The sequence below is a fragment of the Arachis hypogaea genome, chromosome 19, assembly GCF_003086295.3.
Source record: "Arachis hypogaea cultivar Tifrunner chromosome 19, arahy.Tifrunner.gnm2.J5K5, whole genome shotgun sequence".
NCBI classification, from domain to species: domain Eukaryota; kingdom Viridiplantae; phylum Streptophyta; class Magnoliopsida; order Fabales; family Fabaceae; genus Arachis; species Arachis hypogaea.
The window spans coordinates 157,313,278-157,337,335 of NC_092054.1; the positions used below are offsets into that span (position 1 = coordinate 157,313,278).

Consider the following 24,058-nt stretch of genomic DNA (forward strand, 5'->3'; position numbering starts at 1 on the left):
GAAGACTAATAATTAAGCACTAGTTTCCTGCTCTAGTATATCCTTTAAATTCTATCTATGAAATAATCTACAAGTGTATTAGACGATGAGTAAATGATAATTTTTTATTATAAAAAATTTTAATATAGATAATTATAACCATAAAAGATATAAATCAACTTGATATGGTTAGATTAGTATAACAAATTTATCCATAAAATTCGACAAAATTACTCAACGAAATACTCAACATTTACATCTTTTATAAATAAAAATGATAATTTATCCTAAACCAAAATATACATTATCAATTAAATCTTTGATAATTAAAATATTATTTTTTAAAATTTTAAACTCTAAACATATAAGGTTGAGGACTAATCTGTCACTTACACTAACTAAAGGTTCCATCACTATCCAATTATAACTGGGATTCGAACTTAGGATGTGACTTCTACGAGGCCAACATATTGGCCATTGGTGCAATACCTCTGCCACATTACGAACTTGTCTAAGTTTACAAAGAAAGGGAGATATGTCATGGTCAGTTAGATTATTTTTTGGTGGGCCTAAGGCCTCTAGGTTTTTACCTTGTTTAATTTTAACAAAAACAATGATATTGAATTTCTCATGGTATAATAATTCACTATTAATATACACCAAAAAAAAAAATTCATATTAATTGTAGCATTATCTTACCCTATAAAAATAGTGATATTGAAAATTGGGCTGAGGTTTCAGAGATGAATATGAAAAGGATTAGGAGAGAGAATCATCACCAACATTATTGAATTCTTCTATCCATTATCAAGTGCTTCAATTCATGGATTAATGTTGGTACCACCAAAGTATTCTAGCTTCATTACTTTCTTTTCATAGATGAGCTAACGTGTAACAATAAAATCAATTCATAAGTCAACTCGAGACTTCATTTTTTCTTCCATTTCTAACGAAAATGGAACAGTAAAATGAAATGAGTATGAGTTAACCAAAATGATTGAATTCAAAACTTGCATTACAAGAAACATAGACAGCAAACTGAACCACTTGATAGCACATTAATAAGACGAGCAATGCTAGGGGGCCAGTAACTTTTGGGATTGATAGCCATCAATGATGATTTAATGGTGTGAGATTGGTGTGAGATTTCATCCAATGACTCACCTTTCTCTGCTGGTTACATGATGACCAAAATTTAATAAAATTGTTGGCCCCTAGACTTTTCTTAATAAGACCATTGAACTTGAAACCACAACCTCCGAGTAACAGAACATGAAACAAATAAAAAACAATGTTGAGTTTGGAAGAACACAAAACAAGACCCAACATAGAGAATCTAACGAGGATGGAGCTCAGTAAACGAAGCCTCATTTGCGCCTGATGCTGCTTGCAGAGCATAGTTTCTTGATTCACCTAATCTGCTGCTATTTGATAAATCTCCGGAATTATTCGTAATAACATATGCTGCTCTTGAAGGCATTGGAAGAGCGAGGGAGTCGCTATTAAGCATCACTACAACCGTAGCCATGGTTGGTCTATCAGCTAAATTCTCTTGAACGCATAACAATCCGATATGGATGCATCTCATTATTTGATATCCGAATCTACTATTCAATGTGGGATCTACAATATCAGAGGCTGAGTCAGAACCTTCCCTCCATTTTCTCCATGTCTGCAAGGTTTTTGTCAATACAAACAAGGATATTTATTTTTCTTTTCTTTTAAGGTTAAGCAATTGGTACTTAAAAGATAGGAGTCTTACAAAGCTTATTAGATGTTCTACATACTCGCCGTTATGGATGTCTCCATTTTTGTGTCCGCTCACTATCTCAAGAAGTAGTACTCCGAAACTAAAAACATCTGACTTTATTGAAAATTGTCCATGCAATGCATATTCTGGTGCCATATATCCACTCAACACAATTATAAACTCAGTTGAAGTTTTCTATTACTCTTGTTGCTGAGGGTATATATTGATTAGGAAATTAAAATTTATTTGTTTTTATGTATATCATAGTACTTACTAGGTTCCAACTATTCTAACTGTATTTTCTTGAGTTTGATTCTCAACAAACAATCTCGCCATGCCAAAGTCTGCGATCTTTGGGTTCATTTGCTCATCTAAAAGTATGTTACTTGCTTTTAGATCACGATGGATAATACGCAGTTGAGAATCCTCGTGTAGATAAAGAAGACCTTGAGCGATTCCGACTATAATTTTATTGCTCATCTAAAAGTATGTTACTTGCTCAATAATGTTAACAATATTTTTTTACTCTTCTTAAGAGATATAAATATAACAGAAATGCTGAGTAGCCAAGAAGAAGTTCTAAGTTACCAAATATGAAGTAATCAAGGCTTTTATTGGGAAGAAACTCGTAGACCAGTATCCTCTCTCCTGTTTCCAAACAAAAGCCAAGTAGCCTAACTAAATTTCGATGTTGAAGTTTTGCTACCAATAGCAGCTCATTCTTAAATTCTATATCTCCTTGGTCAGAATTTCTAGACAATCTTTTGACCGCAACCTCTTTGCCATTTGGTAGCCTACCCTGAAAATATTCAAGAGTTTTGGTACTCAAACATAGTACTATTTGTTTTGATAAGGAAGCTATAACTGAGCCCAATCTTAGATTTATCTACCTTATAGACAAGTCCAAATCCACCTTCTCCAAGCTTATTTTCAATTGAGAAGTTATTTGTAGCGTCCATGATGGTTTGAAAGTGGAATTGTAATGTTTCAATAGGTTCAATTTCATAGTCAGCTTCTGATGCACCTTGACCTGGGTAGGAATAGTAATAAGAATTATGAGAATTACAATCTAATACTTTGTTTGTCTATGTATTGTTGATGAGGTTAATTAGTGAACAATCCAATGCCACATTGTGGGCATCACTTATTATTATTTAGACTTACTTTCAGAATACTTGGTTGGCTTCTTCTTCTTCCTTTTGAAGTAGATGCAGACAAAGGTGATGAACAGCACAATAACAAGGGAGACGACAGGCACAACTATGGCAGTCACAGTTGCTGATGATGAGTTGTTCTTTCCTGCAAAATCCAACTTATCATACAATTGCGAAACAATTTATTCCAAAAGCTTAAAATGGTAGTTAGAGCCATATAAATTGTTATATGTCTCACACTGAAGAACACATTCTATTAGATTGCATTGCATATAACTAAGCTAAAACGAATTTAGAAACCTTGTTTGGGCGTAGCAGTGGCAGTAGGGGATGATGGAGCAGGAGAAAGAGATGGTTGAGGTGGCAGAACGCTTAGAGAATCAAAGTAAAGCTGTGTGTCATATCTAAGATTACAACTGGGGGTAAAAATTCTTGCACGTATCTTTCCATTGCAGCAAGTTGGGATGTGGGAGATTCCTTCAGTCAAGCATTCATTGCATTCTAGCTCTGACAAATCATTAGTGCACTTTACATGAGCATACACGGTTTGAAATCCTGCCCCTACTTTGGCTTCTCCTGCAGAAAACTTGATCAGAGATTCACCAGAAATTGCAGCAGCTTTGCTTCTTAGGCTTTGCATCAAGTCTGCAGCAACTTGGTTGAACTCATTCGCATCATTTACATTCTTTTTGTTATGTATCTCCCACCGATTGGAGTCCATGATCCCAAATATGGACCGGTTCGAGTAGCGCAACATGCAGTAATCATACCACCCTGTTGCCTCCTTCTGGTTTGGACAAACCTTTGGCAGAAGGATTCTTGAATCGTTCAAACAGCTAAGGCAATCTTCTTTTGTAACATCTCCTCTGCACATCCAAATCAGGTTAACTTTGTCTGTGTTTTGTCCATTGGAGAGATTGTAGAAACGGTAGTCATTGGTAGTTCCTATGATAGAAGAGAGGTTGGACAAGAGGGTATTGAGGTTTGAACTGTAGGTACTGTTAGCTGTGTAGTTACCATTGTTGTCCTTACAGACATAGTGAACAAAATCTGGTTGAGAGGTGGCTAGAGACGTGAAGATGACAAGGACAGAAAGAAGTAAGAACAAGTTTTCAGAAGCTACGGCCATGGCAGCCATCGTTTATGACCATGAATCAAATGTAACATTGAAGGTTCAGCTAAGTTTGACATAGGAATAGAGGTTCTGTTCTTTTAGATTTATAATATCAACTTTCCGTCTTCTATCTTGTTTTTCACACAGCAATGAACTTTCAAGTAAGGTAGTTACTCCAATGAAGATTTAATGATTATCATTATGTAAAGATACATTATTTTAACCATAGATGATAGATTGTAGGGTTTGATTTTATTTGAAGTAAAAGTGTTACCTTTATTTAAAGTGTTACTAAATAAATAAGTTACACTTTTTAAACAAAGATCATCATGAAAAGATATTTTTAACATCTTCATAGGAGTAGTTGCTTTCAAGTAATCAGTCACATCTACTTGTGGGAACCGGGAAGCTTGAAAAAATTAAAGGGAAATGGTTTAACGAAAAGTGGAATCTTTCGATTTATTTATTACAAAAATATTATTCGTACACCAAGTTAGTAAATAAAATATTAATGTATTTATATATAAATATATGTGTATTTTAATTTATTTTTAATAAGTATTTATATTTCAATATGTATTTTATACTTTAAACAAACTTTAATGACTAATTTTAATGTATATATATCATAATCTAAAAGAGAAATTACTTAATTTGAGCGCATCTTATTTTTTTTTAAGGTGGTACCGTGGTATAACTTAGTTTCTTTTTGTATTATGACTTAGATTTTTTTTCGTTCTGATATTTATTTGTTTATTTAATACTTTAAATATTAATATTATTATCTTTAATAAATATAATTGAGTTACAAAAATTATTTTATAATTTATTTTATTCATTTTTGTTATTTATTTTTTATTTATTTATAATATATTATTATTTATAATCTATCTATCCATCTATATTTTATAAAAAGAGAAAATAAAGTGGTTTGAAAATCATTTTCAAACTTGTATAAAGCATATTTTTTCTCATTTTTTTATAAAATTAGTATTTAGTGTTATTTTTTTTATATTCTTTTACTCGTTAATTTTATATAAATTACATGCTCTATATATTTAATATAATTTAATTCGTCATCTTTTTTTATATTCACTCCTTTTTATATTTATTTATATTTTTTTTATTGTCTCACATAATCACATCCTTTTACTTTTTTTTTATTCTTACTAATATTTTGCAACACAAGCTTATTTGAAAAATTTAATTCATCATCTCCTTTCTATTTACTTCATCTTATGTTTGCTATATAAATGACATTCACTTTACACCTCTTTTTTATCTCTTCTTATATATATCTTTTCTTATATACATCATCTCCTCTTAGCGTCGGTCATGGTTTATTTTAGGCTGTGATATATTAAGAAAAGATCATTAAATAATAATTTAATACATTTTGTTTACATAAAAGTCAGTTATATTTTAAATTATCAACAAGTTATATAATAATGTTACATCTTTTTTTATAACCTACGAATAGAATCGGGTACTCCCGGGTTAAGAACGGATAGGGTTAGGGTTGGGATATTTTTAACCCGAGTAGAATATGGTTAAATTTATATAAAAATTTCAATATACAGATAGAATTAGAGTTGGATCCAAACCTTATCCTATCATACCAATTGTCACCCCAATGGACCAATGGATGAGCGAACGTGTGATAATAAAATCAATTCACAATAAGTTTAAGACTAACCATATCTCCAACGTTGCATGAAGTATGCAGAAAAAGGAATAAAATGAAATGAGTATGAGTTAACTATCATGGCCGAACCAAGTCATGATTGACGCTTAAGGGACAAGTCCCTCAGCAAGCCAAATGACCAAATTTTTAGAAAAACGGACAGAATCTTTTTTGTTTCTAAGACCTTACCAACATAAATATTAACTCCATGTATCAATAATAAACATTCATTTCCAAAGACAACAACAACAACATATCCCAATCATATCCACAACTAAATATATCCAAAATACGCATCATATATAACCAACAGTTTAAGTCTTACATAACCAAATTATAATTACTATCTAAACAGTTAAAGATTCAAAATAATATAACCAACACAAGGATCCTGCCTGTGGTATATGGAGCATTGACATAATCTAGATTTTGAGCAAAGGTTCCATTACATAATTACTTAGCCCTTAAAAAGAAGAAGGGCTCACTGAAATAACTAAGATCTACTAAGGGGCAAGTGGAATAGAACCTGGAAGGATACCTGTATCTGAAAAATATAGGAATATAATAGGGTGAGTTTTGCAACTCAGTGAGCAAACCTTATATCTATAACCCACACGAGACCATACAAGTTTTACCATGAAAATTATATTTCTTTCCAAAGATGAGGAATTCATATTAATCAATTATGCAAACAATAGATAAATAATTAAGCGGAATGAACTGAAATGGAGTTCTCATTCTAGAAGTAAAATCAAATCAAATCAAATATTACACACTTGGGGGCGGCTCCACCTCTAAGGGTAGCCCTTTACTCTAGTGTGCCCGTACGGTATAACAGATCCAACGTGTAGCCTACACGTTAGGCTAGCAACGCCCCTGCTAGCTGAAGTCTGAGTCAGATGCATATAGGTTAACGTCATAACTGCCGTTAACTATGGTTTTATAGTCAGAGTCTCCTAAACCAATCCGAACCAAATCACATATAACAATTTCTAATACTTGTAACATATTACTAAATTTCATAAAAATAGAGTATATATAAGAATGCATATAAAAAATTTAATTAAAGTTTAACAAATACAAATAAGAAAATAAGTATGTAGGGAATATATAAATATCGTCCCGTGTGTATCTTTTTAAAATTATGAGCTTTTGAGAAATCAATTTCCATTTCAATTATTCAAAAATCACAACAATCAAATAATTTCAAATGCTAAAAATAATCATTTAATTTAAATATTAATAATAGTATATTTAAAAACAATTATAGACATAATATCCACTCACAACTTGATTCTAAGAAACTAGAAGCAACTCTGAGCGCGTCAACGAGCTACCAAATGATGTCCAATAACTCTACAATTCTAGAAATATGACAATAATGATATTTGTGAGCTACTAATATTGTCAATTAACATAATTTTATTCACTTTGATAAAAGCCCATAATTTCCTAATCTTAATAATCCTAATTCGGATTTTGCTATATCCACATGTATAGAGATGACAAAAATTAGAGATATAGTTAATTATTGAGTCAAAGAGTTACCTTGAAGCCTCAATAATAACTGAAACTCAAAAGTTGAATGTTTCCTTTATTCATTAAGATGAACTCTTTTATTTAGGATTGTGAAAACTAAAATTTCTCTTTGGTTATAAATGATGTATTAAAATGGAGATAAAATAGAAGGATAAAATGAAATTTAGTGTGTTGTGGTTGAAATAAGAATTTTTGAAATGAAGAAGATAAGGTAGAAGAGAAGATGAAGGGAATGAGAGGGTTTGTTGTTTCTTGTATGAAAGAATGAAAAAAAGAAACGAGAGATAGAGAGGGATAGGGAGCTCGAGAGAGTTCAGGATAGGGGTGTGCATGGCCTGGCCCGGCCTGAAGACCCGGTTCGGCCCCGAACACTTTAGAGACTATTTTGGTGTGATTTCATCGGGTCTAGGGTTGGATAAGGGTCTCAAAAATAGACCCGGTCATTATTTCGGGTCGGGTCCAGGTCATGGCTCGTGTCACCCGAAGTCGGCCCGGTGACTCGATCATCATACCCAATTAATATTTTGTGTTATTAGTGATAGATGATGGCTATTCTTATGTGCAATTTAAGTATTGTAAACCTTAATATTTTGTGTTATTAGTTATTATAAAAACTATAAGTTAATGTTTTATGTTTAAAATGCATAAGATTTTAGACTAATGCATAATATCGTGTTATTTATATTGATTTAAATATTTGGTGTTATTAGACAATATTAGTATTGATTATGGTTATGCTTTAATTTTAGAGAAGAGTTGGTTCTTATTATATTTTTCTAAGTGAATTTTACCATGTCAAATAATGGTTGGTGTCTTAGAAATTTGGATATTTTCACATTCTAGCTTATAAGAATGTATCAAGATAATGTAATGTTAACGGCTCGGTTTTCACTCGGTTTTTATCCGGTATAATTGTGGCCCGAAAGTGTATAGGTTTCATCGGGTCTAATAAATAGACCCGGTATATATTTCAGGTCGGGTCTGGGTCACATCAAACCCGGTTTCATCCGGCCATGCACACCCCTAGTTCAGGAAGAGAAAAAAGGAGATTAAGTGGGGCATGTGCCCCCCACGTGCTACTCTCTCTCTCTCTCTTTTCTTTGTTTTTTTTGGTTACTAGTTACTACATTAAGCAAAATTATTGAATTCAAAACTTGCATTACAAGAAATAGAGACAACAGTCACCAGACCAGCAGAGCCACAACCTCCGAGTAACAGAACATGAAACAAATAAAAAGTAATATTGAGTTTGGAAGAACACAAAACAGGACCCAACGTAGAGAATCTAACGAGGATGAGGATCAGTAATCGAAGCCTCATTTGCTCCTGATGATGTTTGCAGAGCATAGTTTCCTGATTCACCTAATCTTCTTCCATTCGATAAATCTCCGGCATTATTCATAGTAACATATGCTGCTTTTGAAGGGATGGGAAGAATGACCGATTCACTATTAAGCATCATTACAACCGTAGCCATGGTTGGTCTATCAGCTACATTTTCTTGAACACATAACAATCCAATATGGATGCATCTCGTTATTTCATTTCTGAATCTACTACTCTCCAATGTTTGATCTACAATATCTGAGACTGAGTCAGACCCTTCCATCCATTTTTTCCAAGTCTGCAAGGTTTTAGACAATAAAAGCAAGGTTATTTATTTTTCTTTTATCTTTTCTTCAAATGTAAAATATTATGGACTATTTTAAAGTTAAGAAATTGTTACTTAAAAGATAGGAGTCTTACAAAGCTTATTAGATGTTCAACGTACTCGCCATTATGAATGTCTCCATTTTTGTGTCCGCTCACTATCTCAAGAAGTAGTACACCAAAACTAAAAACATCTGACTTTATTGAAAATTGTCCATGCAATGCATATTCTGGTGCCATATATCCACTGCATGTCAACACAATTATAAACCCAGTTAGATTGAGATAGCATAAAGTTTTCTTTTACTCTTGTTGCTGAGGGTAATATAGTAATTAGAAAAATTTATTTGCTCTTAGGTATATCATAGTACTTACTGAGTTCCAACAACTCTAAGTGTGTTTCCTCGAGTTTGATTCTCAACAAACAACCTTGCCATACCAAAATCTGATATCTTTGCATTCATTTTCTCATCTAAGAGTATGTTACTTGCTTTTAGATCACGATGGATAATACGCAATTGAGAATCCTCGTGTAGATAAAGAAGACCTCGAGCGATTCCTTCTATAATCTTATAGCGTCCTTCCCAATCCAAAAGTAAACGCTTGACTGGATCTGCATAATATTTCAATAATGTTAATAATATTTCTTTATTCTTTTTAAGAGATATGAAAGTAACAGAAAGACAGAGTAGCCAAGAGGAAATTCTAAGTTACCAAATATGAAGTAATCAAGGCTTTTATTGGGAAGAAACTCGTAGACCAGTATCCTCTCTCCTATTTCCAAACAAAAGCCAAGTAGCCTTGCTAAATTTCGATGTTGAAGCTTTGCTACCAATAGCAGCTCATTCTTGAATTCTATATCTCCTTGGTCAGAATTCCTTGACAATCTTTTGATAGCAACCTCTTCGCCATTTGGTAGTCTACCCTGAAAATATACAAGAGTTTTTGTACTCAAACATAGTACTATTTGTTTTGATAGAGGCTATAACTAAGCTCAATCTGAGCTTTATCTACCTTGTAGATGTTAGGATTTGGTTGAATTAGTCCCACATTGCTTAGGATAGCAAATGGAGTGGGTGGCCTAGGCTATAAATATGAGGCTAAGTTCTCCATTTCTTTTTGCACCAGTCAGAAACACTTTAAGCTTGTATCTGATTTTTCTTTTCCTCTGTACTCTTTGATTAGAGAGTGTTGTGAGGTGTAGTTAGATATTTGCTTTGAAAGAGTGTGGGTGTACTGGGGTGCCGGTGAGAGAAAGAAGTCTATGTGTTGTAACAATTTTCACATAGTGATATTCTCTGGTTGTCATTTGACAACGGCCGTGGTTTTTTCTCCGGTAATTGGAGTTTCCACGTTAAATTCTTGTGTTGTGATTGTGTCTATTTTATTTCTCTGTCAAAGGTGTTTTCTCAAGGGGGAATTGTGTCTTATTCCCAACAAGTGGTATCAGAGCTTCGGTTCGGTGGGATTTATTCTTAGTATGCTCTGTGGTTGCAGCCTAGTCTAATCTCTTTGGTTGCTGTTGTTGTTGCTGGAAGGCAGTGTGACTCTGTGAGAGTGCAGTTTGGAAAAGGTTCTGGCTAAGGAAAGACTTGGTATTTAAGTGTGTCCATTGTGACCCACCTCTCTTTCCTGGGGACCCTTCCTAGTGCACGGTCTACAGTTGAGTTATAATATTCCAGTATACGGTTGCAACAATGTCAGGATATTCAAGTGCTGTGAAGCTTGAAATAGAGAAATTTGATGGAAGAATCAATTTTGGCTTGTGGCAAGTACAAGTCAAGGATGTGTTGATACAATCAGGTTTGCACAAGGCGTTGAAGGAGAAGATCTCTGGTTGCTCTCTCTATGAGAGAAGATGATGTTCTCTAGAAGACAAGAAGTATCCTCATGGTATTACCGCACTGCCATGGATAAGGATGAGTTGTGGCAATCAGGTCCACAATTGCACACGGGCATTGGTTGGCGTTGAGATGCAAGGTGTGTGGCGGAGTTAGGTCGATGGCTGAAGAACTTCCAGGAAAAGCCAATTTGGAAGTTGCACCATGAATTTTCAGCAAGGTTTCGATCTGTACCAAGGCGAAATTCTTGGAGTGGTCTAATTCCAAGTGAGTATACTTTCATGGTGGAGTATGATAGTTCTCTGAACTATGATTGTCGGTATAGACAATGGCAGCAAAGAATTGTCGGTGTTGACAATGGAAGCTGAAGATGTGTGACTATTTCAATCAAGGTGGAGATTGTTAGGATTTGGTTGAATTAGTCCCACATTGCTTAGGATAGCAAATGGAGTGGGTGGCCTAGGCTATAAATATGAGGCTAAGTTCTCCATTTGTTTTTGCACCAGTCAGAAACACTTTAAGCTTGTATCTGATTTTTCTTTTCCTCTGTACTCTTTGATTAGAGAGTGTTGTGAGGTGTAGTTAGATATTTGCTTTGAAAGAGTGTGGGTGTACTGGGGTGCCGGTGAGAGAAAGAAGTCTATGTGTTGTAACAATTTTCACATAGTGATATTCTCTGGTTGTCATTTGACAACGGCCGTGGTTTTTTCTCCGGTAATTGGAGTTTCCACGTTAAATTCTTGTGTTGTGATTGTGTCTATTTTATTTCTCTGTCAAAGGTGTTTTCTCAAGGGGGAATTGTGTCTTATTCCCAACAGTAGACAATTCCAAATCCACCTTCTCCAAGCTTATTTGCAACTGAGAAGTTATTCGTAGCGTCCATGATGGTTTGAAAGTCGAATTGTAATGTCTCAATAGGTTCAATTTCACAGTCAGCTTCTGATTCACCTTGAGCTGGGTAAGAATAGTAAGAAGAATTATGAGAATGAAAAAATCTAATCAATTAGGTGAATTCAAGTACTAATTAGTTTGTTGTCTATATATTGTTGATGAAGTTAAGTAGTGAACAACTCAATACCACATTGTAGGCACCACTTATTATTATTTAGACTTACTTTCAAAATACTTGGTTGGTTTCTTCTTCCTTCTGAAATAGATGCAGACAAAGGTTATGAGCAGCAGAATAATAAGGGAGACGACCGGCACAACTATGGCAATCACAGTTGTTGATGATAAGTTGCTCTTTCCTGCAAAATCCAATGTTTTAATGAAACCATCTATTTAAAAAGTTCAAGCAGTTAGATAGAACACATGAATTGTTATATATCTAACACAGCTTTTAAATAGAGCCACATAAATAGATAGATATCTAACACTATAAATTTAGAAACCTTGTTTGAGCGTAGCAGTGGCAGTAGTGGATGATGGAGCAGGAGATAGAGATGGTTGAGGTGACAGAACGCTTAGAGAATCAAAGTAAAGCTGTGTGTCATATCTAAGATTACAACTGGGGGTAAAAATTCTTACACGTTTCTTTCCATTACAGCAAGTTGGGATGTAGGAGATTCCTCCAGACAAGCAATCATTGCATTCTAGCTCTGACAAATCATTAGTGCACTGTACATGAGCATACACGGTTTGAAATCCTGCCCCTACTTTGGCTTCCCCTGCATCAAACTTGATCAGAGATTCACCAGAAATTGCAGCAGCTTTGCTTCTTAGATTTTGCATCAAGTCTGCAGCAACTTGGTTGAACTCATTCACATCACTTACATTCCCATTGTTATGTATCTCCCACAGAGTGGAGTCCATGATCCCAAATATGGACCGGTTCGAGTAGCGTAACATGCAGTAATCATACCACCCTGTTGCCTCCTTCCGGTTTGGACAAACATTTGGCAGAAGGATTCTTGAATCGTTCAAACAGCTAAGGCAATCTTCTTTAGTAACATCTCCTCTGCACATCCAGATGAGGTTAACTTTGTCTGTGGTTTTGCCATTGGAGACATTGTAGAATTGGTAGTTGTTGCTGGTTCCAATGATAGAAGAGAGGTTGGACAAAAGGGTATTGAGGTTTGAACTGTAGGTACTGTTAGCTGTGTAGTTACCATTGTTGTCTTTACAGAGATAGTGTACAAAATCTGGTAGAGAGGTGGCTAGAGACGTGAAGATGACAAGGACAGAAAGAAGTAAGAGCAAGTTTTCGGAAGCTATGGTCATGGTAGCCATTGTTTATGACCTTCATGAAACAAATGGAAAATTGAAGGAATGGAGGTTCCGTTCTTTTTCATTTATAATATCAACTTTCTGTCAACTTGTTCTTTGAAACAGCAATGAACTTTCCAATTATTATTAATTTAGAGGAATGCTAAGACCAGTAATTTTGGTGTTTTGTAATCATCAATTGGTCATCAATAGTGTTTTTAATGGTGTGAGATTACATCTAATGGTAGAAAATCACTCACTTTTATTGTGATCGTTAAGTACTGGCCAGAAAACACAAAAATTGTTGCCCCTAGACTTTTCCATTAATTTAAGTAGCATCCACTTGTGGAAAGCTTGAGAAAATTAAAGGAAGTGGAGATATATTGAGATGGTTCAATGGAAAGTGGAATTAAATTAATTGAATTATTGATATGAATAGGAAAACTCTAAGAAAGGGATGAAATAAGCCAATTCATGATTGATGCAAGTTGGTTAAAAGTTAAAACAGTAACCTCGTGGCAAGTGCAACCGCCGAAGGGGAGGACAAGTTTGACCAAGTCAATAAAAGAAATCACAACTACATTATTGTTAAATATTATATATTTAAATTTTTTTATTAACTAAATCTGATTAAATTCGTCTAGCATAACAAAAATCAGTTATGACTAATATTATTCTCAATCTTATTGTTTAATTTTATTAGATTTAGTTCATAAAAAGACTTAGATATATAATATTACTCTTTATTATTTGATATATTTAATTGTTCTTGCACGTGATGGGTCCAGACTGAATCATATGATTCATATTTATCGAGGATGTATGCTACTGATTAAGGCTTCATTTGTTGATGCTTCAATAGAGTTAACTTTGTGCTCAATTGATGCTGTTTCCCCATAACGCCACTCTGAAAATTGGATGTTTGATGAACATCTATTCTTCGTAAAAAAAGCAGGCTGCATGGGAACTGGCAGATAGAAGGACTGGTTGCCAAGCATAAATCTGATATTAAACAGTTTGATTTGTGTGAATTAAACAGTTTAGCTAACCCAATTTTAGGGTTCATATATGTGTCCAAAAGAATATTATTAGATTTGAGATCACGGTGAATAATTCCCTCATAGATAAAAAAGACCTTATGCAATTCGTTCAATTATTTTTTTTTTATGACAAATACACAGAATCAACTTTTAAGTTTTAAGTAACTAACATTAACCAACTCTTAGTAAACCTTCCAAACAACACAAGCATGAAACCATTAACCATCTAATGATTCTACGCCCCCAACAGCTGTTTAATTTGACACCCAAGTCAACTCATGCCGGAATCAGACCTTTGTTTACCAAAATTTTGTTTGAAATTTCCACTCTTCTTGTTTTCTTCTTTTTTTTTTGGTGAACATTCTTCTTCTCCTTTTCTTTGACTAGGCGTACAAAATTATGTAAGAAAAAATAAAATTAAATGTAATTTTATGTATCAGACAAATTCTCCATTTTAAATATTTCGACTTTTCTTTATATTAATGATAATGCAACTGACAAAAGTCTCAAACACTATAATTAAACTAGAATGAGACTCGCGCAATATGCGGAGAAGTAGATTATTTATACTATATAGTATATTTTAATAAATATTATATTAAAAATATTTTAGAGAACATATTATAAATAGATTTTAAATTTATTTATTTTTAAAAAAGACATAGGTTATTTATATATATATATATATATATATTTTTTTTTTTACCAAAGATAGGAGATTCGAACCCGCAACCTCTTAATTGAGTATGAGGAGACGATTTGGATTACGAAATAGGAGTCGTTAGGCTAAATATTAACAAAAGTAAATTACAGCAATTATTGTGAAGATCATGTAGAACAATAATTAACTACATGAACGTCCTTCGTTTTCAACATTCTTTTTCATACTCTTCTCTTTAATCTTCTTTATACAACTTAACTGAATGACTACAAGTATTGAACAAGAGAATCTTGATCAAGTTTATTCTCAGTACAATCCAAAACATGTTTCACGTCTAGCGGGGAAATGGCTCAGTAATGGAATCTTCATTCTCCGATGCTTGAACAGATTGGTTACCTGATTCAGTTGAACCTCTTGTCTCCGAATTGTACTCTTCTGAATGGATGTCTGATAAACTTCTATTATTATGAATCAAAAGACCAGGTTGTGAAGGCAATGGAAGAGTAACAGAGTGGCTGTTAAGCATGATTATAACCGAAGCCATGGTTGGTCTGTCAGCTACATTTTCCTGAACACAAAGCAAGCCAATGTGGATACATCTCATTATTTCATTTCTTGATCCATCAGTAATTGTCGGATCAACAATGTTTGATGCTGTCCCTTCTCTCCAGCTTCTCCATGCCTGCAAAGTCAAGCTCAATCTTGATTTAATCTTTTCAACTTTGCAAATTTAAACTTGGATGATAGGTAATGGAAAGAAGCTTTACTTACAAAGCTCACTATGTCCTCTGCATTCTCCCCTCGACGAACACTACTGTTCTTCTGGCCGCTTACAATCTCAAGAACTAGTACACCAAAACTATAAACGTCGGATTTTGTTGAAAATTGTCCACGAAATGCATATTCAGGCGCCATGTATCCACTGTGTGCCAACATGAGCATAACTCAATTAGCTTTAGATGGTAAAAACATTGATTGGTACAATTAACTAGTACTGACATGTTCTTAACTTCTTATACTTACTAAGTTCCAACGATTCTACTTGTTTTGCCTTGAGTTTGATCCACGGCAAATAGTCTTGCTAAGCCGAAATCTGATATTTTTGGGTTCATTTCTGTATCTAAGAGAATGTTGCTTGCTTTGAGATCACGATGAATGATTCTCAAACGGGAATCCTCGTGAAGGTAAAGTAAACCTCGAGCAATGCCTCCTATGATTTTGTACCTTCTTTTCCAATCCAATTGTGCGCGTTTGATTTGGTCTGCAAACCAAAGCCAATATATAATCTTTTAGACTATTCAGAATGTTTATGCACTATGCAGAAAAAATGAACTAATAGATATACAGTCCAAGCAAGCAAGCAAAAGTTGTGAACTTACCAAATATGAAGAAATCAAGGCTTTTATTGGGAACATATTCATAAATCAGTAACCTTTCTCTTCTTTCCAAACAACAGCCAAGTATCCTAACCAAGTTTCGGTGCTGAAGCTTGGCCACTAACATCACTTCATTCTTAAACTCTAAATCTCCCTGCAAAGAATTTATGGACAATCTTTTGACTGCAACCTCCTGCCCATTGGAGAGCCTTCCCTGGAAAATTTGAGTTTGATGAAAGTAATTTAGAGTCTACAATATGTCAATATCTATTCAAGGCTACATCAACGTGGATATGACGAATATTTCGATGTAGGATTGTTGTATTTTACCTTGTAAACAGGTCCAAATCCACCTTGTCCTAACTTATTCTCATCAGAAAAGTTGTTGGTAGCGGCCATGATGGTGGCAAAGTCCAACTGCAATGTCTCAGATGATCTAAATTCATCACTGTCTTCAGCTTTAATTGGTGGTATGTTATGATCAGTGCGTGCTGCAAATGGAATTAAAGTTCATTTAGATTGTCTTCTTATTATCAATGTTATCTGTTTTCACAAAAGTCATCGCTTCTTGTTCTTTGAAACACATGAATGAAGTTGATGATATCCAAGAAATTGTTTTTCTCCTACAGTTTACCTTCAACTTGTGTTGGCGACCGCATCCTCCTCCTTCTTAAATAGATGCAAATAAGGATGATCAATATAACCAAAGCAGTAATTGGCACAACTATTGCTATTACTACATTTCGTGATGTGTTGCTGCTCTTTCCTGCAAAAAAACAGAAAATAATTCTGGTTTTTCAAGTACTAGTTCATTGCCATTATCAACTTTTAAGCATGATATGGTATCTAATTACATACCTTGTGTTGAATCCATATCAGTAGATGAGGGATGAGTAGCAGAATCTGGTGCTGGTGCTGGTGGAGGTGGAACATTTGCAAGGTCATAGAAGGGGTATATCTCATACCTGAAGTTACAGCTAGGTTCCAAAATTCTACCACCTTTCTTGCTATCACAACACTGTGGGATTCCTGTGATAGCCTGAATCAAACAAGCATAGCAGTCTTGCTGAGACAAATCAGGTGTACACTGCACAAGACCATAGACTGTTTGGAAGCCTGGTCCTTTTGCACTTGATGCAGCGAATTTTCGCTTCGAGTTCCCAGATGAAGCATTGCTTATTAGATCATTTAGAAGGGTATCCAGCACTTTGTTGAACTCATCAACATCTGTTGCATTTCCACTGTTCCTCATGAAGAAACTAGGATAAGTTTCCATTCTGTTAAATATTGATGATTGGTTTGAGTAGCGAAGCATGCACTTGTCATACCACCCAATTGCTTCCTTTTGATTTGGACAGAGACTTGTGAGTAGGACTCTTGAATCATTGAGGCAGCTAAGGCAATCATTTTGCTTCACATCTCCTCTGCATAGCCCTATTGCGTTGACTCTGTCGTTGTCTTTGCCATAAGAGAAGTTGTAAAAGCCATAATCAATGTTTTTGTTGGAAGAAAGGTTGGACAAAAGGGTGTTAAGGTTGCTGCTGTAGGTACTATTAGCAGTGTAATTGCCATTGTCATTCATACAGAAGGAGTATAGAAAGTTTGGCTGCGCTTTGGGTTGAGGTAAGAGTATGACAAGGATACAAAGAAATAATAGCATTCTGGAAAGTGCCATGCCTATGGTTTTTGCTTCAATTTAAGGTGATGACTGTGGAAGAGTGCTTTTATTTGGTGCTGGGGAAGTGATTCAAGTTTTCTCCATTTCTTGTATATATATATATGTAGTTAACAGACTTATTAAACAATGAATTTTCTTGCACTAGTTCAACACGTTGGTAAGTAGTAAGCTATGAATATGAACATTAAATTTTGGAGCTTATAATTTTCATTTTTATTTTGTGTATATATAAATAAGAAGCTTCTTTGAAAAAAGAGGGTATGACCAAATCTTCCTTTAGAAACTAAAAAATAAAATAAAATGAGAACCGTATTTCACGGTTTAACTTGTTTAAGTGATGTGGACTTTGAATATTCTTAATGAGTAAAGTAGATGAATACGACAGGAGTGCATAATGGTTGGTTGATCATTGAGGACACAACTACTCCTCTCTTTGTCAAAGTAAACCCACCTTTCTAAATTTATTCCATTCCTAGTCATTTCTTTCTTGTTTTTAAATGCAACTTGGTACCTTTGGTTTTCTTCTTTTTAATTATAAGCGGTGAAAGATTATGGATGATTTATATTTTCCGACAGATAATCCGAATTAATCTCTGTTTACTCTTGAGGTTAATTGCAGTGTATGTAGGATTACAACTTGTTAAGAGCCTTAGCAATCTGTGGCAACAATCAATTTGTTTTTGGAAGTTAAACTTCATACATACTTGCAGTGGCGGATCTTGAAACAAAATTTTGGGGCCAGATAGAAGATAATTGTTAAGATGCTTTTGATATGAACCCATTGAAGATAAGTTTGTCTAACTTCATTTCTCTGATTTGGGTGATATTGCCAAATTTAAAGCCGTTTTTAAGGTCTCGTTCCAAAAAATTAAGGTCAAACTTATCAGATGCAACTCTTTAAACTTTTGAAGGTTATATCTCACTTTCTTCATGATTTATTAAAGTAGAAAAACTATCTACAAGTGTTGATATTATAAAAGTTATATGTTCTCCTTCTTGAATATTAGCCTTTCTCTTAAAAAATTGTATCAATTCTTTAGTTTTTCACGATTATTTTATATAAAAATTTAAATATATATCCTGTAAATCATGTAAAAAAGAAGTTAGAAAAACAAATATTAAAATCTATAATATTTATTGAATTTTTTTATCAATTTATACAAATACAATAATATCAATACTTATTGAATATTCTAATATTTTTTATCATATAAAAAATTAAATTAAATAAACAGTAAAATATAAAATAATATCAAATTACATAAATAAAAAATACCTAATTTTTTTATATTTGAACTCAAAGGTAGAGGGAGTATTATTTATTGAATAGAGATGAAGATTGAACTTTGGTATTTTAAGTCATAATAAAGTATTTGAGCCAACTGAAATATTTTTAATTTTTTGAAAAAGTACTACTAATTTTTTTAACAAAAGTTTGGGGGGCCATGGCCCCCCCCTTGTCTCAACTAAGCTCCCCCACTGCATACTTGTAAATTGAATAATAAGAATGGCACTTGTCACACTTCATGTACAAAAATCAATGCATAAAGTGCACTAGAATGTCACCTTAATCACTAAATTCATTAGCATATACAATTTGTTTCTTCTGTGCTTCAATCAGTTTCCCTTGAACTATACTCCCATGATGGAATAGTTGATAAACCTCTGCTGTCCACAAGAAATGGAGGCTTTGATGGCACTGGAAGAGTGAGAGAATGGCTGTTAAGCATGAGCACAATAGAAGCCATGTTTGGTCTATCAGCTAAATTTTCCTGAACACACAGTAAACCAATGTGGATACATCTCAGTATTTCATTTCTTGAACCATTATTCATTGTGTGATCTATTATGTTTGATGCTGTTCCGTCCCTCCAATTTTTCCATGCCTGCAAGGATTAATATTCACTCTTTTAGTATCAGCAATTTCACCTCAACTGGTACTAAAAAATGAAAATTGTGAGAAGAAGGAAGAGACTACTTACAAAGCTTATTAGGTCCTCCACATCCTCTCCCTTGTGGAAGCCACTATTTTTCTGGCCACTTACTATCTCTAGAACCATTACGCCAAAACTAAAGACATCTGATTTCACAGAGAATTGTCCTTGCATTATATACTCAGGTGCCATGTATCCACTACATTCCAATATGTTTAACTTCAATTAGGAAAAAAAAATACTAGATTCTATTTATGTTTCTAAGTACTGAACAAAACAAAATAACCTTAGATATTATAGAACTTACTATGTTCCAACAACTCTATTTGTGTTTCCTTGAGTTTGATCCACAAGAAACAATCTTGCCATGCCAAAATCTGATATTTTCGGATTCATTTCTTCGTCTAAAAGGATGTTACTTGCTTTAAGGTCACGATGAATAATACGCAGACGCGAATCCTCGTGAAGATAAAGAAGGCCTTTAGCAATGCCTCCAATGATTTTGTATCGCTTTTCCCAATCCAGATGAGCACGTTTGATTGGATCTGCAAATCGAACCCAAGGTATATGCATATGCACAATTAAGTACTTGACCATTCAAGAGAACTGAAATGTCACCAAGGTAGAATCCAATGAAGAAAAGTTCTAACTTACCAAATATGAAGTAATCAAGACTTTTATTAGGAACAAACTCATAAACCAGTAATCTTTCTTTTCTTTCCAAGCAAAAACCAAGTAGCCTAACTAAATTGCGGTGCTGAAGCTTGGCCACTAACAGAACTTCATTCTTAAATTCTGTGTCTCCTTGTCCTGAATTCATTGACAGCCTTTTGACTGCAATTTCTCTTCCATTAGAAAGCTTACCCTGAAAATATATTAGTCAGGTACATGTAATTTTGGTGCTAACATTCTGTGAGTGGCACTTTTCAAGATTAGTTTATAATTTACATTTAAATGAAAGAAAACACTGTATATTCTTACCTTGTAAACAGGTCCAAATCCTCCTCGTCCTAGCTTATTTTCTTCTGAAAAGTTATTAGTAGCCGTTCTGATGGTGTCAAAGTTGAATTGCAATGACTCAATAGGTTCAATTTCATTGTTAACTTCAGCTGCACATGGAAAAAGAGTATAAGTGCATAACCAATCTCATTTCTTGAAAGGAAGACTTAAGATTTGCAGGAGCAAATTAGTGAAACATTATGGCTAATGATAAATTTCACCCCCCTCCCCCCCTTCTTTGTTGGGTAGCCAATAGCTTATGTTATTGTTAGCTGTAGAGAAACTACTGAATTTTAAGTGAAATTTTGTCTTGATTCTAAATAAGGAATCATAAGAAAACAAAGATTGTCTTACTGTCATTGTGATTGTGAAAACTTCTCTTGCGCTTCCTTGCTCTTATGAAGATGCAAACAGAGATGAGCAGTACTAAAACGACGAAAATCGGCACTACCACTGCAATGACAATACCTGTTGAGTTGCTCTTTCCTGCAGATATCAAAATCATGTTAAGGGCTGACTATGATGCTCAACACTAACCTGAAAATTGGAAACTAAAAGCCCTTTACCACAGGTTGAAGTTTAGCAACTCCATTTATGTTTTCCTTCACCAAATTGAAAAAGAAATGAACCAACAAAAAGTATAACAAAAATTTGAACAGCCAAACCAACTTGGATGGGGCTTGTTTGATGCTTTGACTAGTTCAGTTTAAGCACATAAGAGGTACCTTTGGTAGAAGTGGCATTAGTATTGGTGACTGGAGGAGGAGGAGATTCTTTTGATGGCGAAGGCGGAGAAGTATCAGCTGTAGAGTCATAGAAAGGTGAAGTATCAAATCTAAGATTGCAGCTTGGTTTTCCAATTCTGCACTTTGTCAAGCCATAACAACGATCATTAATATTTGAGATGGCCTGGACCAAGCAATCATCACATTCTTGCTCTGATAAATCAGGTGTGCATTGCAGAAGAGCAAATATAGTCTGGAAGCTTGGTCCGGCCGCGCTTCCTGCAGCATACTTTTTAAGGGAATCACCTGATGAAGCATTTGTTCTAAGGCTTTCCAGCAAGTTCCTAAGCACTTGAATGAATTGATTCGTATCAGTTGCATTGATTCCAACCCACAGAAGGTAGGTAGGGTCAGGTTCCATGGTGTCAAATATGGACCGGTTCGAATAGCGCAACATGCAGTTGTCATACCAACCTATAGCCTCCTTCTGATTCGGACAACGATGCATCAGAAGGACTCTGGAATCATTGAGACAACTGCGGCAAGATTCCGGCTTAACATCTCCTCTACACATCCCAATTGCATTAACTTTGTCAGAGCCTTGTCCCTGAGAGAAGTTGTAGAAGCCATAATCAACTTCTGTATTTGAAGACAAAGTGGACAAAAGAGTGTTGAGGTTGGTGTGGTAGGCACTGTTTTCTGTGTAGTTTCCTTTATCATTCATGCAAAAATGGTACAGGAAGCTTGGCTGAGCTGTAGTATGAGAAATAAGCGTAAGAAGAAGACAAAGAAGTAGAGAAATCACTCTTGAACTTGAAGGTGCCATAGCCATAGCCATTGCAATTTAAGAATTATTATTATCTAGTCTCTATTTTGTAACATTGTGGACATTAAGTAATAGAAGATTGTTACAAGTTAAGAGGTTCTTTGAAACAATCTTCCGCGGAATCTTGCATGCTTGTTTTAGTGTTGCAAAAGTCCAAACTATGGTTTAAAATATGTATATAAAAATCCTAGACTTTTAGAGAATATTACTGATTTATACCTTAACATGAAATATTCACCGAAGTATAGCGTTTGTTTTGAGGTACTGAGACAGAGACTGAGAGACTGAGACTCAGTATCGTGTTTGTTAGTTCAGAGATTGGTACTAAAATTTCTGTCTCTGTCTCTAAAATTTCAGTATTTCAGTACCTCCAAAAAGTAGAGACACAGGGAACCAGTGACGGACCCAGAAAATTTTAAGAGTGGGGGCAAAAAATATATATACTAAAATAAATTTTGTTAAATATTATTAATTATATAGAGATATAAAAATTAAAGAGTTAGTGAACACTTTCATTCTTAAAATACTATTCATTATATATAATTTATAAAAAAATATTTTTTATTTCTAAAACTTGAATTTAAAATATTTTAATTAAATTATAAATACCTTATTATCCTAACTAATTTTTTATACACATTTAATAATAAAAGACTAAATTAATTAGTATATTAGCGCTTAATAATACACTAATATTTATAATTTGAAACTAGAATTATATATAAATACTAAAAAATTTAAATCTGTATATGAAAAGTATGTTTATATAAAATAACAAAAGCATAATTCACAATTTTTTCTTTCTTTCTTTTTAAAATAATTAAATTTGTTATATTTTTTAATTTAATTTTTATATAATGTTAGATGAAAGATTTTATACATCGGTTTAATTATGTATTGTAATTAAAATATTTTTCTATTACTATTTCTAAAAATAAAAAATATATTCTAAATTAGTAAATTAATCAATTTATTTTAAAATTTTATACGCAATATAGGTACATATAATAGAACAAAAGATAAGAAATAGGTAATAAAAATGAATAAATCGAAAATAAAATAAAATATATAAAGTCACGAAGAAAATAAAATATTAGATTAATACTTAAACTACACTTGTTTGAATTAAAATTTGCAATTGAAAATATCAAAAAAGAGAAACAATTAAATTGAAATATACATAGGGTCATGGAGAACCTATGATGCACGGACACTGACACGGACACGGGATACGACACGGGGACACGTATACATATAAAATATAAAGTAGTTTTTAGATAAATCGTAATGATATTTTGATATTCTATTGATATTAAAATATAAATTAAAATTTTTAATTATTTTTAATGTCTTATTTTAATTATATCAAGTATTTAAAATATTTTTTTATTTTAATAAATAATAATATATTATATCTAAATTTATTTTAAGAATATATGTTAAGAATAAGACTGGACACGCTGACACGTGACGGTATTTAGGCGTGTTCAGGTGTGTCTGGAGCAGGTCTGGAGAAGAATTTTTTATTTTTTATTAAGACACGGTTGGACACAGCAGATACGCGTGTCGGACGAGTGTCGGTGAGTGTCGTGTCCGAAATGTGTCTGACACGCGGACACGGCAACTCAGCGAAGTGTCCGTACTTCATAGTGGAGAACTATATAAAAAACATAAAAAATTTAAAATTTATTTTTTGATGAAGAGAAGATGACCACTAGATAAGGAATAGAAAAAAAAGTTGAAAATATAAAAATAAAAAGAGGGTTTAAGGGAATAAAGGAGTGACGACACAAGAATTAAATTTGATTAGGTTAAATAATAATTAAAATGATAGAGAAATAAAAAAAATGAATTTGAAACTTTAGCTAATTGAGTTTAATTTATTTATAGTGGGGTCATTTAA

General features: G+C 33.6%; 5 protein-coding genes across 5 annotated transcripts; all 5 read right to left on the minus strand.

Moving 5' to 3' along the window:
* Positions 1-1,083: 1,083 nt before the first annotated feature.
* Positions 1,084-4,054, minus strand: LOC112775899 (cysteine-rich receptor-like protein kinase 29). Its single transcript, XM_072226464.1, has 4 exons — positions 3,184-4,054; positions 2,894-3,028; positions 2,620-2,759; positions 1,084-2,528 (listed from the first exon to the last, which is right to left on the minus strand). The coding sequence occupies exons 1-4, from the start codon at positions 4,019-4,021 to the stop codon at positions 2,238-2,240; spliced, it is 1,404 nt and encodes a 467-aa protein (XP_072082565.1). The 5' UTR covers positions 4,022-4,054; the 3' UTR covers positions 1,084-2,237.
* Positions 1,316-1,885, minus strand: LOC140182441 (cysteine-rich receptor-like protein kinase 44). The gene is made up of 2 exons (XM_072228649.1): positions 1,742-1,885; positions 1,316-1,651 (listed from the first exon to the last, which is right to left on the minus strand). The coding sequence occupies exons 1-2, from the start codon at positions 1,883-1,885 to the stop codon at positions 1,316-1,318; spliced, it is 480 nt and encodes a 159-aa protein (XP_072084750.1).
* A 4,294-nt stretch (positions 4,055-8,348) lies between the features above and the next one.
* On the minus strand, positions 8,349-13,097 carry LOC112775900 (cysteine-rich receptor-like protein kinase 29). The gene is made up of 7 exons (XM_025819797.3): positions 12,103-13,097; positions 11,827-11,958; positions 11,530-11,665; positions 9,585-9,799; positions 9,246-9,483; positions 8,967-9,117; positions 8,349-8,844 (listed from the first exon to the last, which is right to left on the minus strand). Exons 1-7 carry the CDS (start codon positions 12,938-12,940, stop codon positions 8,506-8,508), a joined length of 2,049 nt encoding a protein of 682 aa, XP_025675582.1. The 5' UTR covers positions 12,941-13,097; the 3' UTR covers positions 8,349-8,505.
* A 1,623-nt stretch (positions 13,098-14,720) lies between these two features.
* LOC112775897 (cysteine-rich receptor-like protein kinase 26) lies at positions 14,721-17,871 on the minus strand. Its single transcript, XM_025819793.3, has 7 exons — positions 16,852-17,871; positions 16,628-16,759; positions 16,324-16,484; positions 15,997-16,207; positions 15,641-15,878; positions 15,389-15,539; positions 14,721-15,299 (listed from the first exon to the last, which is right to left on the minus strand). Exons 1-7 carry the CDS (start codon positions 17,666-17,668, stop codon positions 14,952-14,954), a joined length of 2,058 nt encoding a protein of 685 aa, XP_025675578.1. The 5' UTR covers positions 17,669-17,871; the 3' UTR covers positions 14,721-14,951.
* Positions 17,872-19,155: 1,284 nt separating this feature from the next.
* LOC112775898 (cysteine-rich receptor-like protein kinase 29) lies at positions 19,156-22,227 on the minus strand. Its single transcript, XM_025819794.3, has 7 exons — positions 21,330-22,227; positions 20,959-21,090; positions 20,587-20,714; positions 20,260-20,470; positions 19,913-20,150; positions 19,654-19,804; positions 19,156-19,557 (listed from the first exon to the last, which is right to left on the minus strand). The coding sequence occupies exons 1-7, from the start codon at positions 22,165-22,167 to the stop codon at positions 19,285-19,287; spliced, it is 1,971 nt and encodes a 656-aa protein (XP_025675579.1). The 5' UTR covers positions 22,168-22,227; the 3' UTR covers positions 19,156-19,284.
* Between the last annotated feature and the right edge of the window lie 1,831 nt (positions 22,228-24,058).

Excerpts from the sequence above, each read along its gene's own strand:
- LOC112775897 (XM_025819793.3), bottom strand. The coding sequence starts at position 17,668 with ATGGCACTTTCCAGAATGCTATTATTTCTTTGTATCCTTGTCATACTC. Across the intron at positions 16,485-16,627 it reads GTCGCCAACACAAGTTGAAG|CACGCACTGATCATAACATA; the intron begins GTAAACTGTAGG and ends TTCCATTTGCAG. Across the intron at positions 15,540-15,640 it reads AGTAGAATCGTTGGAACTTA|TGGATACATGGCGCCTGAAT; the intron begins GTAAGTATAAGA and ends GTTGGCACACAG.
- LOC112775899 (XM_072226464.1), bottom strand. The coding sequence starts at position 4,021 with ATGGCTGCCATGGCCGTAGCTTCTGAAAACTTGTTCTTACTTCTTTCT. Across the intron at positions 3,029-3,183 it reads CACTGCTACGCCCAAACAAG|GAAAGAACAACTCATCATCA; the intron begins GTTTCTAAATTC and ends TGGATTTTGCAG. Across the intron at positions 2,760-2,893 it reads GCCAACCAAGTATTCTGAAA|GTCAAGGTGCATCAGAAGCT; the intron begins GTAAGTCTAAAT and ends ATTCCTACCCAG.
- LOC112775900 (XM_025819797.3), bottom strand. The coding sequence starts at position 12,940 with ATGGCTACCATGACCATAGCTTCCGAAAACTTGCTCTTACTTCTTTCT. Across the intron at positions 11,666-11,826 it reads ACCAACCAAGTATTTTGAAA|CTCAAGGTGAATCAGAAGCT; the intron begins GTAAGTCTAAAT and ends ATTCTTACCCAG. Across the intron at positions 8,845-8,966 it reads TTGAACATCTAATAAGCTTT|ACTTGGAAAAAATGGATGGA; the intron begins GTAAGACTCCTA and ends AAAACCTTGCAG.
- LOC112775898 (XM_025819794.3), bottom strand. The coding sequence starts at position 22,167 with ATGGCTATGGCTATGGCACCTTCAAGTTCAAGAGTGATTTCTCTACTT. Across the intron at positions 20,715-20,958 it reads TTTTCACAATCACAATGACA|CTGAAGTTAACAATGAAATT; the intron begins GTAAGACAATCT and ends TTCCATGTGCAG. Across the intron at positions 19,805-19,912 it reads AATAGAGTTGTTGGAACATA|TGGATACATGGCACCTGAGT; the intron begins GTAAGTTCTATA and ends ATTGGAATGTAG.
- LOC140182441 (XM_072228649.1), bottom strand. The coding sequence starts at position 1,885 with ATGGCACCAGAATATGCATTGCATGGACAATTTTCAATAAAGTCAGAT. Across the intron at positions 1,652-1,741 it reads TAGAACATCTAATAAGCTTT|ACATGGAGAAAATGGAGGGA; the intron begins GTAAGACTCCTA and ends AAAACCTTGCAG.